The sequence below is a fragment of the Neopsephotus bourkii genome, unplaced genomic scaffold (assembly GCF_033783945.1).
Source record: "Neopsephotus bourkii isolate Nb327-2 ecotype Australia unplaced genomic scaffold, CSIRO-AGI_Nbou_v1 NB_991, whole genome shotgun sequence".
Lineage (NCBI taxonomy): Eukaryota > Metazoa > Chordata > Aves > Psittaciformes > Psittacidae > Neopsephotus > Neopsephotus bourkii.
In genome coordinates this window covers 4,069,312-4,083,744 of record NW_026901483.1, presented here as the reverse complement: position 1 = coordinate 4,083,744, position 14,433 = coordinate 4,069,312, and the positions used below count along the sequence as shown (strand labels likewise).

The following is a 14,433-nucleotide window of genomic DNA, read 5'->3' as shown; positions in this document are numbered from 1 at the left end:
CTACCCTACCATTGCATTCAGCCAAAACTGCTGAGGTTTAAAATGCCCCACAAAGTCCTTTGGAACACCCGCGTTTGCCTTTTCCGATGCAGATGCCGAGTTACCGGCTCTCTGTCTCTCTCCTCCTTGCACCGATGCCAACTGACTCCTCTCCTTTGCATTTGTAGCTGCTCTTCTTCTACCATCCCTACTTCCAGCGGGACTGCCCCAAGCTGCAGCAGATCCAGAGGATGGCAGAAAGCGCCATGGAGCGCCTGAGAGCGGCCGCTGCAGCCCCCCTGAGCACCAGCATCCAGGACACCAGGACGAGAAGCCACCAGCGTGGTGCTGAGCCTGGTGCAGGAGCTGCAGAGGAGCAGCACAACACCCAGCCCTCTGCAGCCACCCGCTCCACCCGCACCAGGCGCGGGGCTGCTGCATCCAGTGGCCCCTCTGCACCAAAACGGAGGCGGACGTAGATAGGAACAGCCATAAAGTAGAGATAGGGTATAGGTTAGGGTAGGAGTAAGTTACTGTTGTTGTTGGTGTTTCAGTAAGTTATATGTTAGTATAGGAGTACGTTACTGTTGTTGTTGGGGTTTCAATAGGTTATAGGTTACTATAGGGGTAAGCAGTTCTGTTGTTTGTTGTTCTCTACAATATTCTTTTCTTAGAATCATAGAATTATAGGATAGTTGTAGTTTAGTTTAGTTTAGTTGTAGGATAGTTAGGGTTGGAAAGGATTTCAAGAGCTTCCAGCTCCAAGCTCCCTGCCATGGGCAATGACACTTCACAGCAGACCATGGCTCCCAAGGCTCTGTCCCACCGGGATCTGAACACTGCCAGGGATGCAGCATTTACCACTTCCCTGGGCACCCTGTGCCAGCGCCTCAGCACCCTCACAGGGAAGAATCTGCCTCATTCCTCAACTGAACTGCTCCTGTTCCAGTGCAAACCCATCACCCCTTGTCCTGTCGCTGCAGTCCCTGACGAAGGATCCCTCTCTGGCACCCTTGGAGGCCCCCTCACACACTGGGAGCTGCTCTGAATGAACATTTCTGATGTAAATGCCATCATTTCTCATCAATAAAAGCTGCCGTGTGCTGTCTCTGCAGTCTCACAGTCGCTGTCTCAAAGCTCCTCCAGCTCCAACCCCTGCCACGGGCAGGGACCCCTTCCACTGGAGCAGCTTTCTCCAAGCCCCTGTGTCCAACCTGGCCTTGAGCACTGCCAGGGATGGGGCAGCCACAGCTTCTCTGGGCACCCTGTGCCAGCGCCTCAGCACCCTCACAGGGAAGAGCTTCTGCCTAAGAGCTCAGCTCAGTCTCCCCTCGGGCAGGTTCAAGCCATTCCCCTTGCCCTGTCCCTACATCCCTTGTCCCAAGCCCCTCTCCAGGTTTCCTGCAGCCCCTTTAGGCACTGGAGCTGCTCTAAGGTCTCCCCTTCAGGAGCCTTCTCTTCTCCAGGCTGCCCCAGCCCAGCTCTCTCAGCCTGGCTCCAGAGCAGAGCTGCTCCAGCCCTCACACCTTCTCCATGGCCTCCTCTGCACTCACTCCTACAGCTCCACGTCCTTATGTTGGGGGTCCCAGCGCTGAATCCCTTTAATTCCTCTATTTAAACCACACTGGGAACTTCCTCCAGGTCACATGTTTTTGGAGATGTATTTGGCTTCTTGATGATGGATGTTTCTAGCTTTACAAGCCCAAAGGGCAGGTTACAATGCAGCACGGAACCATGGGCAGCTCATCCGCAGCTTCATCAGAGGGTAAGGGAGGGAGCTAAATGGAGATGAACCGGACAGAGTGGGATGGAAATTAGTGCTGTTGGTACCTCCAAACACATGCCAGGCAGACAGTGGGAGCTCTGGACACACAGCATAAAGCATCACAAAGTTCATGGCGCGAGAGTGGAGTTACTCCAGCTACAGTGTCTTGTGCTTTTGACTTTATGCTGATCTCCACATCTGCTTGCGTGGATGATGCTGAAGGACAAGGGACGCTAAGATGGCTGGTGTATGTTCCATTGGTGCTGTGATTTGTTGGGAAGGTAAGTGGGAAACCAATCTGCCATTCAGCTTATAATGATAGGATAGTGTGGTTTGGAGGGGACCTTAAAGATCACCTAGTTCCAGCCCCTCTACCACAGGCAGGGATACAATCTGGGAGACAAAGTCCCAGTTAAAACTAATATTACAGCAAGCATAGAAACACGTAGCAAGGAACAGCTCAGGGAGTTAAACACCTCATTCCTGGCAATATTAAAGGAAAATTCTTGCAAAGAAGAAAAACCATAAAGGAAATCACCTGAATCCTCTGCATTTGGTCAGCATGCAGAGAGCAGTCTCATTGCTCTGGTTCCCAAACACATTTGTGATATTAATCACATGAAACAGCCATTATGTATATATAAAAAAGGCCTATTTTTGTATCTACCATGAAGGGAATTTTAATAAAGACTTAAAATAACAAATCTTTTGGAAGCAGCTTCAAAAGGAGCAATTTCAAAAGGAGGGAGCTCATCATCTAATTCCTTTATAAACCCATCAAGTGCCTAATGCCACTTGATTCCTTTGCAAATATGATACAAGAAATGCATTTGGCATCAGGGGTCACTTCCAGCTACCCGTTACTCATTGCCTTACAGAAAACCTTCCTCCATCCATCCCAAACGCCCAAGACCCCAGTGCTCAGCCCCGGTACCTACAGTCCTGAAGATGACCCACTCGCTGTGGCAATACTCCAGGGTGCCTCCAAACTCTGGGGTTAGTTGTTGTTCATCAATGTATGTCAGCAGGTCGCTCACTGAGCTCAGCATAACAACCTACAAGCAAGGCAACACCGTTACTTGGTTGAGCATCACTTCTAGCTACACACGATTCAAGCCTAAGAAGCTTTTATGTATCTAAAAACCAGGTTTGCTCTAAATACTGTTCTACAGAATGGCTTTCTTCTTATGCTTATGGCTTAATAGGGCTTTTATTTGATGTATTTGACCATTCTGGTAGGCCAACCCTGATCTCCTAAGTGCTTTCTTCCTTGAATGCAAAGCACAGAGCAATGCTGCAGCATCTAACTGCAGAACAGAGCTGGAAGCAGAAGGAATGCAGGGTTTTGCAAGGAATGACCAGTAATGTAGAAAAACAGATATGCACTTTAATAAGTTATGAAGCCAGCTTCACACAAATATATATTCATGAGGCTTTGGGTGTCTTGATCTGCCCTGGGATAAGTCATGAATTTTCAGGACTGTGCAAATGGCAATCATTCATTTTAGAGTGAAAAATGCAAAGCTTGTGAAAGTCATATTATTTCCTAAAGGAAAATATTAGTTTGCTTTATGCATTTGGAATTGCATCAACTGAGACTCCATAAATGTACTGTACTTCTCTTAATTATTATTATGTCCTGTGATCAAGGTGGCTTTAGAAGCCGTGGAAACTCTGACTCAAAGAGCATAAAACACCATTTCAGTCGCTGTTTTAGAAACAAACACCAACATGGTGATGGTATGGAGTTTAGACTGAGATGAAAATGGGTGGAATTCATTGCAAGAGCCTCACTGGACATGCCTTTTGACTTTTTAGACATTAAACAAGCTCTTGAGCATGGTTTTATCCTCCATGCAGCCTGTATGGGGGATGAGAACAGGCTGAGAAGCCCACCAGCCACTACCATGGTACTCTGGTGGGGAGGAAACTGCACAAGAGAAGATGAAAAATGCTCAAGGAGAGGTTTGATGGAGACTGATTTGGTGGAAATAAGGCATTCCTGGCAGGGACACTCTGGGTGCCTGCAGAGTGGGACACTGTCACCCTCTGACCTGAGGTGCACTGATCCCACACAAACACAACAGCCCTGCATGCTCGTACCGGTAACTTGAGCAGAAAATCCTCCTGACTGAAGCGAAACCCAATGTCAGTGAAGGTGCGCTGGAAAAATCCCGTGGGACGCAGAACCATCACTAGGTGCAGGTTCCCTGGGAAAGATGCCTGCAAGGGAAGAGAGAGGAAATCCACTCTAAGGACACGGCAGGTCCAACAACAGCTTCCAAACACCTATAATGTACATAAAGTTCAGCATTAGGACTTGAGGAGTGAAACTACAACTTAGCAAGGAACAGAGGAACATCGAGAGGAATAACAGACAGATTGAGGCAGCAAAATGTATTGCCAAACTCACTAATCACCCTATAACTGCATCAAGCATAGTCTTGTTCCTGGTAATTACCAGGCAACATATCATTTATGGTAAGAATTTGGAGTTCCTGTCTTCAAGCATATGGTTGGCAGGCGCATTCCAAATGGATCTGTGGAAAGGGTGTTTAAGAGTGAAAATGAGGTTTTAAGCAAGTAGGTGTCGTATCATTAAATTATGCCTAAGTGCATGATGCAAAGGATTAAGTTAATTAAGACATATGATTTACTCTGAGATCCTGCCAGGCCAGGTTATATTTCTCCATATATTCCTCTATATATTACTCTCCTCCTTGAAACACAGTAGTAGCATCTATACCAGTGGTGAGAGTAATGAACACGCTTAGGTGTTTTGCACTGCAGGGCACTTAATCTGTGCCTTCTAAACCAAGACTGCTCCTGTAAACATGCATTAGTGTTCCTTGAAAAAGCCATGATTTACAGTTGAGATCTCACATCCATGAACTGCATCATAACTCGTTTTCTTGTGTAGGAAAGGTCAGGTTGTGGCTCCCACTGCCCACAACGTCACTTAGAAAAGGACAATGAGTTTTAGGATCAAATAAGCCACATTAATTCAACACATTGATCTGTTATTATTTTAAGTAGGAGCAGGGAAAAAATGAATTCATGTGAATTAAGTGCCAGATTCCTACCCTTTGGAAGTCAACAAGAATGGTGCCAGGGACAAAGATTTGGCATTACAACCAAGCAGACCATTAAACAACAGACACGTTGGCTGGCTCCAAGCCCTGGGTGCTGCTCCTCTGTTACCCAGTGCCTGGTCAGCACACAACTGCTGCCAGCCCCAGGCACACAGCGATGGCCACAACCCATCCCTGGGGAGACCCAACAAACCAACATCCAGCCCCATCAAACATGCCAAAGGTCTAACCCTGACCATGGAGTCACCAGAGATTTGCAGCTCCGAGGTCTTGCCCAAGAGCACATGGATGAGAGGCTGCAGGAGATCCAGGTTCAGCTCCCTGCTCCAGTGCCTGCTCAATTAGCTCTACAAGGAAGATCAGCTCTCCTGCAGGACAACCCCAAGTAGGTTCTCCAACAGCCCAGCTACAAGACACAGCTTTGATGATAAACCCATCTCAGAGACCCTCCTCAGTTCAGAACTCGTAACTTTAGTTTCTCATATAACTAGAAAGAAAATCATCCACAGGGTACTGGGTATCTCCAAGGAGTTGGAGTGGTTCCTCACTTTGAGGACAGTCTCTGCCTGGGATGCAGAAGCCCTTCCCTGAAGAAAGCATCACCAGAACTGGGATGCAGAGAACCTTCCCTGAGGAAAGCATCACCAGAACTGGGATGCAGAGAACCTACCCTGAGCAAAGCACCATCAGCTCTGGCACAGGCTTGTAGGCATCTTGAATGAGCTGAAAATTAACAGCATTCATATTTCACTGGAAGGCCTCTGGCAAGTTCATCATCATCCTCTCGTGCAGTCCAGAGAATTGGCTGCCTCTCCCACCTCACTACATTGGCTCTCTATTGAACCCAGCAAACGCTGGTATTGCTCTTTCCAGGGCTGTTGACTGACCAGGCTGGCCCTTGACACTCTTCACTAGGCACTAGGAGATCCCAGAAAGAGATCTGTCAGTCTGCATTCATGGCAATGTCAAGCCCTTCCCTCCAGACCTGTGAGTCCATCATGTGTCATTCCCTCATGCCCACCCCTATGTCCACCTTTGCTTCATTCTACATCCTGGTCATTTCCCAGTGGGAATTTCTTTGCAGACAGGCTAACAGTAGCATTCTCCAACAAGGTTTCAAAGATATCACCAAGAAGCCACCATAAGCTGTAAACCTCGAAGGAAATGATGCTTCAAGACAGGCCCTCCATCCCCGGCATTACGGCTCAAACTGACTTGAACCAAAGCCTTGTGAGGCCAATGGTCTTCCAATGCTTTAATTGCTTGGAGGATGTAATTTTAGGTCCTTCTGCACGGTAATGAGTCCACTCTTAGTGCAACCAAAGGTAAAATGCCTGCCAAAACCACACTGGAATAGCTACAGGGTGTGAAATGCCTCGCTGAGAAGAAAGGTGCCTTTGGACACCTTTTGCTTCCTGAAGGCAGGATGCCAACACGACATAGGGGAAAAGAGCATTACCTGGCACTCACATCCTTCTGCAACACCCCCCACAGGGCCAAACTCCCCTTTGACACAACTTCACACCCATACACACCCAATGGGCAGCTGGGTTTCCAGGTGATTTGATTTCCATTCAGTTCAGAAAGCATTTGGGCCTTTCTCAGCTGATTTTATCCACATAGATCCGAGGTCAGCGCTTGTGAGTAGCTACAAACCAAGAAACAGAGCTTTGCAAACGAGACCTAATGTATTTCAAGCACTGAAAAAAGACAAAGCCAAAAATAAGCTTGCAGAAAGATAACCACCGATCAAACCATGTCCTGTACCCTACTACAGACTTAAGAGAAAGGAATAAAGGTTAAAACCCCCGTATATATATATATGTGTGTGTGTGTGTGTGTATAAATAAATATACATGTAATTATAAACCAGTAATTTCTCAGAGAGATAACAGATGGATTATATCTGTTTAATCACTGCTGCAGTTGTAGTTTCTAAGGGCTGAGGTCTAGTAAGTTACCTGCAAACTCAACTCTAATGATGCTGCTGGAAAAAATCCCTTCCCCACAATACATTCGGGAAAGCAAAGACAAAAGAGCCTTAATCTTGCCTTATGTTTTATCTTATTACTTACAACACTACAAAGAACCTTGTGCATTTGGTGACCTTGGGGTTAGGTAACAAAACACAAAAGAACCTCCTAAAGCCTGTGCCCTCTGCTATTGCTCTGCAGCATACCAGGAAAGGGGAAAAACTCTGGGCACAATTCCACTAAACCAGGCAGTTGGCAACACTTCATTACTATTAACTCTCTCCCTGACCAAAGACCATGCTCAGGACATGCTCCCCCTTCTGAGGACACAAACGTGTGTACCTTAAGGTCCCAGCTCAGCAGCTTGTTTAAATGGATGCTCAACTATAACCCCACAGACAGCCCTGATATAATCAATATAGACGAACTAGGCTAATAAAGCACAAGCACAGGCATGCACTGAAAGCATCATAGTTATCTCTTCAGTGAATATATCATCCTGATGCATTTAATGTGATTTTCCCCCATTTTAGGAATTCGGTTTGCAGGGAATATTGTTCCCTGCAGCTCACTGGGATATTCAGAAGGTCGGAAATCAATGAACACAAAGAAAAAGTAGTATCTGCCACTAAGTTTGCTTCTGAGTGATGGAGACTGAGGCTAGTGGTCCTTACACATACAGGTGCTGAAGTTCATAGAACCACAGAGCCATAGAATCACAGAGCACCAGGCTGGAAGGGGCCTCAAGGATCATCTGGTCCAACCTTTCATGGCATAGCATGACCTAAACAAGATGCCCTAGCACCCTGTCCAGCCGAGCGTTAGAAGTGTCCAACCTTAATGACTTTCTGCTGTCCCTTAAAGTCACACCGCAAAATGCCAGGCACTGCTCGTTTGAGCTTTAACTCCCCCCAGAGCTAAAATGAAACTCCCAAGCGCTCTGCTACCTTTTTTACAGCCGGCTGCAGAATTAACCCCCGAAGATGCTGCGAGCATCGCTGCCGCACACCTCCCACCCAGGGCCCGCTCCCTGCCAGCGGCTCTCTCGTACCGTACAGCAGCGCGCACAGCCTTTCCCAGGACATGTCGCGATGCGACAAGCGGCAGCACTGCGGGACAGCGGTGCCCGACGCCCGCCCGCACGGAGGATGCTCCTATAATCACTCCATTAAACCGGCTCCGGTCAATACTCCCGCTTCCTCCATCACCTCCCGCACACCCCCCCGGTACAACGAGGCCTCTCTCCGCCGCCCCCCCCGCCCTCTCCGTGCTCGCTGCAGCAGCCGGGCCCGGAGCCTTACCGCAGTGCTGCCGGCCCGCCGCCCGCCGCGCCGCGGGCTCGCCTCGGCCATCGCCCCGCAGCCGGACCGGGACCGCACCGGACGGGGCGGACGGGACGGAGCCCCCCGCGTTCCCCCGCTGCTCGCCCCGCAGCCGGGCAGGGCAGGGCAGGCAGCAGGCAGGCAGCAGGCAGCCCTGCCGGCACCCGCGCTCGGCTCGCAGCACCGCGCTCCTTCCTTAGCGCCGGGTTTGCTTTTAAGGTGGAATGCCCAAAATCATCCTGCAATCAAGGCCGGCGCTTTTCCCTCCGAGGATTGGGCTCGCAGCGATCCTCTCGCCCCTTCCTCCCCGCCTTGTCTCAATGCGTCTTGTCAAGTTCTTTAGGATTATAGCGGTGGGGGGGGAGCGAGGAAAGATGCTCCTGCCAAAACCTGAGGTTCGACCCGGGCTGCACGGCCTTGCTTCCAAATGCACGTAGCACCAGCGTGAGCCTGCTCTGCCCGTGCAATTAGAGACATACACAAAGAGTTAAGCAAAAATCGGTCTGATCCTACATTTTTCTGGATCAGATGCACAAGAGCAGAGCTGCAACCGCATATACACATGCTGTAAAAATAGGACACTGTGCATTTGAAATGCAGCTTATTTGCACTTCTTTATTCCAAACTCATACAGAGATCAGAAGACTTTTTTATCGCAGCATGGGTTTATGACTAGAAAGAAATCAAGATGTGCTCTTTTATGTTACCTGCACAAAGGCAAGTCCAGCCAAACTCCTCCTGGACACAAAGACCAGACCCTGGGTTTAAGGCAAGATTCCCAAGTCTTAAGATTTAGTGGACATGGGTTTCCTGCTTGTCACTCCTCTTTACACAGAGCACCTCCACACTATTGACACAGACAGCCCCGATACTCCAGGCAGAGTCACTCCTCTACATGGACACGCAGTGCACACAGGCACACAAATAGGGTGGATACTCAAAGGTCACCCCATAATTAGATTTCCTTATTAAGCACAAAACAAATGACACTTCTGTAGAAGCCAGAAATTAGGACAGGGTTCCCCCCTCCATCTGAAACTTCCAAACTACACAAAGCAACCGCATCATCCTTAAAAGATGCTCTCAGTAGTAGCGAACGCTGGCAGTGGAATTGAATTTTGATGCTCCCTTTACAGAAGTACTTTTAAAAAGCTCTTTCTTCCCTGGTGGCATGGTAACCACGCTTGGAAATTCAGCTTATGACATCCAGGGAAACCAGAGCCCAAAATACCGACAGAGGCATCTTATGCACACTGCAAAGAGGTAAACCCTTCTTCCTTCCACAGGATGCCCATCAGCAAAGCCTGACTTTCTGAACCAAGTTCAGCTGGACCAGTGTTACATACTAAAACAGTGTAAGAGTTAACTTTATCAGATCTAACCACAGTGAGGTAAGAGCTTTTCCTTCAGTATAAACCGTTTGCTCCATTCTCCATCAGATGGACCAATGCCTTTAACTGTTCCATGATTAAAGGCACCCAGAATATTTTCATTGACTTACCCACATGGCATGGGATGGCTGGAAAAGCATTTATTGGCTCCTACCTACCCGTGCACCTATAAACCTGACATTCCTACATGTGCATGCACTGCTGTAACCCCATGATCTGATTTCACAGCACACAATGCACTGCTGAGCTGTAAAAAGCTCATTTTGAGGTAAGTTCACCCAGGATATGTGCTGATGATGTGTAGCACCTCAACATATGTTGTATTTAAAATACATGAATGCATATATAGACATTTAAAATAGCTTTTGCCACCCATGCCCACATACAAACGCTTGTGAAGCCTGTTTTAAGATCCTAACACTTTCAGTCACTGACAATTGGGTAAAACATAGTCTCATTAATAACCAGTGTCTAGAAAGAACATGTATTAAGCCACCATCAAAAGCACAGAACAAGGCACAAACCCCATTTGAACCACTATGAAGAAGTACAAAACCAAGCAAATGAATCAGTTAATACTCAAAGAGCTCATTTACACCCTCAAATGGGGCACAGAGCTGTGCCTGAGTTAATTATAGTGCCATAAACCAAACTACGACCTAGGGAGAAAGCATAAACATCATTGCTCCTAGTTCCCACTGATTCCTTGAAAATGATACATAATGAGGACGATGACTTAGTACATTAAAAGATATTAACATTAAAGAGGACTTACTGCTATTTTTTGGAGAGTCATTTTGACTGATGTCCATGTGTCCAATCTTCTATCCAGGATCAGGATAAATCTGGTGTCTGACTCATGTTGACTGTGAGATAAGAAAATACCAATAACCACACAACACCTTAAGGGAATGTGATTCTATTCCCCAAAAAACCTCCAGAACACGGAACACAAACCACAGTGTGCCACTGCCACAGTTCCCTGAGCAGATTCCAACAAGAAACTTGGGAAGCCCACCTTAGGGTGAGCCCAGGGTGAAGCATCACTTCGAACTGCGCAGGAGGTGGAGGCAATACATTAGTGAAGACACACATCACTGTAGACAATACCTTGCCCTTGGAGCCCACACTGGTCTGGAGAAGACCTCTGAGGAGGTCCAAGGAGGCAGCAGCAGCTGCTCCAAGATGCACATCCCTTTGTGGTCAGCTCTTCCTTCCGATGGGACTTGCCACCTCCTTGCCCAGGTTACAGGAACCAAGCCATGACTTGGTTTGGCATAAGGCAATAGAGGAGACATCACACCAGGGAAGAGTGATGCCAGCCTGGCAAGGGGAGAGGGGGAACTGGGGCTGGAATAGGCTATCAGGGCTTCCCGAGGCCCCATTGGAGAGGGGGTGAGTGGTAGGAGGCACTTTCTAACACCCTCTGCATGCACAGGTTTCCTAGCATCCCTCTGACACCCAAAGCCTTTAAGCTGCTTTGAAATCCCCATCCTTACCAGTCAAGACAGCAGCACCAGGGATGCCTGGGCTGGCAGTGAGCTCCTTACCCACCTGTAATTCAAACACTGCCTTCCCAAGCTAACTGGGCACAGCTCAACCAGCTCAAACCATGAGGATACACACCTCGGGGCACCCTGAGTTACAAACTGGCATCATGTTTGCACACAGGTAAGGGTACACCGGCTTGTAACCCAGTCCTCTGATGTGAATGTATTTACAGGAGATGTAGGTAACATCTACAACACCTACTTAGTGGATGTTGAAACCGGATAACACATCCCATGTGCTAGGCATGTCCCTACCCTATTGCTGCAGAGAGGCTCCCAGTACACGTGCTGGGTCAGGTATCTGCACTAGGCATAGCCCCATGCAGGCACCGGCTTTGGTACTTCTCATGTTTGGCAAGTGAAAACACATGGGGGATCACTGGGAGGTATCACATGGCAGACAACACTTGGCAACTCCACTGCATGAAGCCAGTGAAGGAGCTCTTGCTCCATGCACATCTCGCTGCTCTGGCATGTGATAGCCACACAAATACACTTAAAAGGAATTAGAGGTTGCACCACGGGGAAAAGACACAGAATTCCCTCTGGCTCATAATAACAAGGCACTGATACAGCAGATACAAAGGCACCCAGCTCTGTCCTACAGATAGATCTTTAGGATCTCCACCATCACACCCCAAGTGCAAAGGTTTCGTGTGAATGTATACATTGCTATTGAGGCAGAGCACACAAGAGCAGACAGAACTGATGGTGTATTTTACACATGGGTGGAACACAGAACTTTGGCATGTAATGAAGTGTGAGATTACACACTGGGAGCAGCACCGGGCATGGCTTTTCAGCCAAAATCTTTTCCAGCTAAAACAGTTTTGGCAACATGAAACTGATGCAGGTTTCTGACAGCTCTGTTCACCCCCTCCATGAGATAAATGACTCAGGTGGGAGCGAGGGGGCAAAAGGATCCTTTCGTTTGAGGGACAATAAAACCCTTTTTCAGCCCATCCTAAAGCTTTTAAAAGTCTCTGTTCTAGGTGGAACAATTCCTCAACCTCCACTGTCTCCCAGTCTGGAGAGGGGCTTGGGACAAGGGCCTGTAGGGACAGGCCAAGGGGAATGGCTTGAACCTGCCCGAGGGGAGACTGAGCTGAGCTCTTAGGCAGAAGCTCTTCCCTGTGAGGGTGCTGAGGCGCTGGCACAGGGTGCCCAGAGAAGCTGTGGCTGCCCCATCCCTGGCAGTGCTCAAGGCCAGGTTGGACACAGGGGCTTGGAGCAAGCTGCTCCAGTGGAAGGGGTCCCTGCCCGTGGCAGGGGTTGGAGCTGGTGGAGCTTTGAGGCCCCTTCCAACCCAAACCAGGCTGGGGTTCTGTGATTTCCCAGCAGGCTGCCATTGAAAAACCAGACCCAGATCCATAGTGTTCACAGAGCACTGCTCCCAGCGGAATGAAACCTGAAGAAAAAACCTATAATCCAAGTAATTTAGCAAAGGCAGCCAGGCTGTAGCGCACTGTCCATTCATAACCACATGCCAAAGTTTGCCATCTACTCAGGACAAGGTTATACTCAGCTACCTTTAAGCACACTCTTCTACTTCTATCAGTTCCCTTACAGACACAGAGAAAGTTCCAAAAGCCTTGAAACCTCCTGTGGGAAACGCTGAATTTACCCTGGAGCAAGCCCATCACTGTTTGCAAGCCAGGCCTTGCAGTTTATCAGCTATCCACTCCCACAATGTACCTTTTAGACGGACAGTAACATTCAATCAGTGCTTTCTCACTAAGGTTGCAAGGGCTGCGCATCTGCATCCAGCAGCAGAATGATGGAGACAGAGAACATAATCAAGGATTACTTCTCTCCGGGAGCTTCTTGTCACTTCTTTCCCCTTCCCCTCAATTTTGTGTGTATTGTAGAACACATCAGACTAAAAATAAAGGTTTGGGATGCTTTGCAGGAGGACTTGAAATCAGATCCCGGAGGCTGCACTTGTGAGGTTTATCACAGGATGGACAGGCTCCCTGTGGCTGGTGGGCTCAGAGCAGGACTGCAGGACCTAGGAGCTGCCTAACACTGAAACTCAGGGGTATTTATAGCCACCAGCACCCTCTGCAGTGTCACTACTCTGTGTTATCAGCCATGGCTCTGAATCACTTTGTACCACACTTCCTGATCTAAGTGAAACATGCAGAGCTTGTCTAACATCAGCAAGTTGGAGAGTCAAACAACATGGAATGGAATGGAGCAGAATGGATCAGAATGAAACAGAATAGAACAAAATAGAATAATCAGAAATAGAGTAATTACAAATTTCATTAGAAATTAGATTAGAAATTTAATTAGAAACTGAATTAGAAATGGGATTAGAATACACCATTTCAGTTGGAAGGAACCTACAATGATCATCTAGTCCAACTGCCTGACCTCTATAGGGCTGACCAGAAGTTCAAGCATTATTAAGGTCATTGACCAAATGCCCCTTAAACACTAACAGGCTTGGGGCACCGGCCACCTCTCTGTAAGCCTCTGCCAGTGTCTGACCACCCTCTCAGGAAATAAATGCTTCCTAATGGCCAGTCTAAACCATTCCCACATGTACTTTCACTGGATCCCAGGGAGAAGAGCATCGCCCTGGCCACATCCCATCCTCAGGAAGCTGCACAGAGCCATGAGGTTGTCTCTCAGCCCCCTTTTCTCCTAACTGTGCAAACACAGGGGTCTCAGCCACTCCTCAGAGGCCGTGCCTTGCACTGTTTCCAAGATGGTCAGGTACTGAGGCAGGCTGTTATGATGGCAGGAGGAGCAGAGAAGCATGACTGAAGTGGTTCTCCTATAAACATGCTGAACGTGTCTGAATCACTGCAGGCTCGCAGCTCTCATTAGCTTCTTGATTGAGTTGGACCTATTAGAGGGACAGCAAGACTGCTCATCATGCTAATGCCAGGGTGTTTCCAGAAGCCCTGGAGAAACTGGGCAGAGCTGGGAAGTGCAGATGCCCACAGGACTTCAGAGTCCATCCAAAAAGAGGCCAAAGGAACCCAAGGCTCTTTTCCTTTCCTTACATCTTCCAAGGCAGCCGCTGATGGAAAGCTCCCATGGAGCTGCTGTCAACCTGCTCTTTCTGCAGGAAGAAATTTGCCAAAACAGGCACTATTCAAGGAAATTAAGCATTCCAGGTAACTGAGTCACGAGGCTCAGCAATAAGGAATAGGAAGGCCATTAATCTAAGTATGTGGCACAGGCTGCTTAACCCCAAGACATGGGAGCTGTGGCACGCTGCTGAGCCAGCGCGTGGAATGGGGACCCCGCACGCTTTGTCCCTGTAATTAGTCCCTTCCTTGGGTTCATTTTGCTTTTTCCACAGTAATGACTCTCCAGTTGTACATGTCAAACACTGCTCTGCAGCAGC

The 14,433-nt window shown here is 48.2% G+C and overlaps 1 protein-coding gene across 3 annotated transcripts in view; it reads right to left on the bottom strand.

Annotated features, from left to right (window-relative positions):
- The window catches only part of MCF2 (MCF.2 cell line derived transforming sequence), a 61,847-nt gene that overhangs the window by 34,616 nt on the left and 12,798 nt on the right, over window positions 1-14,433 (bottom strand). Inside the window, exons 4-6 of one of the 3 annotated variants that reach the window (XM_061359708.1) lie at window positions 10,298-10,388; window positions 3,848-3,967; window positions 2,683-2,799 (exon numbers count right to left, since the gene is read on the bottom strand). In XM_061359708.1, the coding sequence (XP_061215692.1) occupies window positions 2,683-2,799; window positions 3,848-3,967; window positions 10,298-10,388 (328 nt within the window). Of the gene's footprint in view, window positions 1-2,682; window positions 2,800-3,847; window positions 3,968-7,756; window positions 7,934-8,110; window positions 8,347-10,297; window positions 10,389-14,433 lie in introns of those variants that run through there. The other 2 variants (XM_061359710.1, XM_061359709.1) reach the window with 2 other exon arrangements.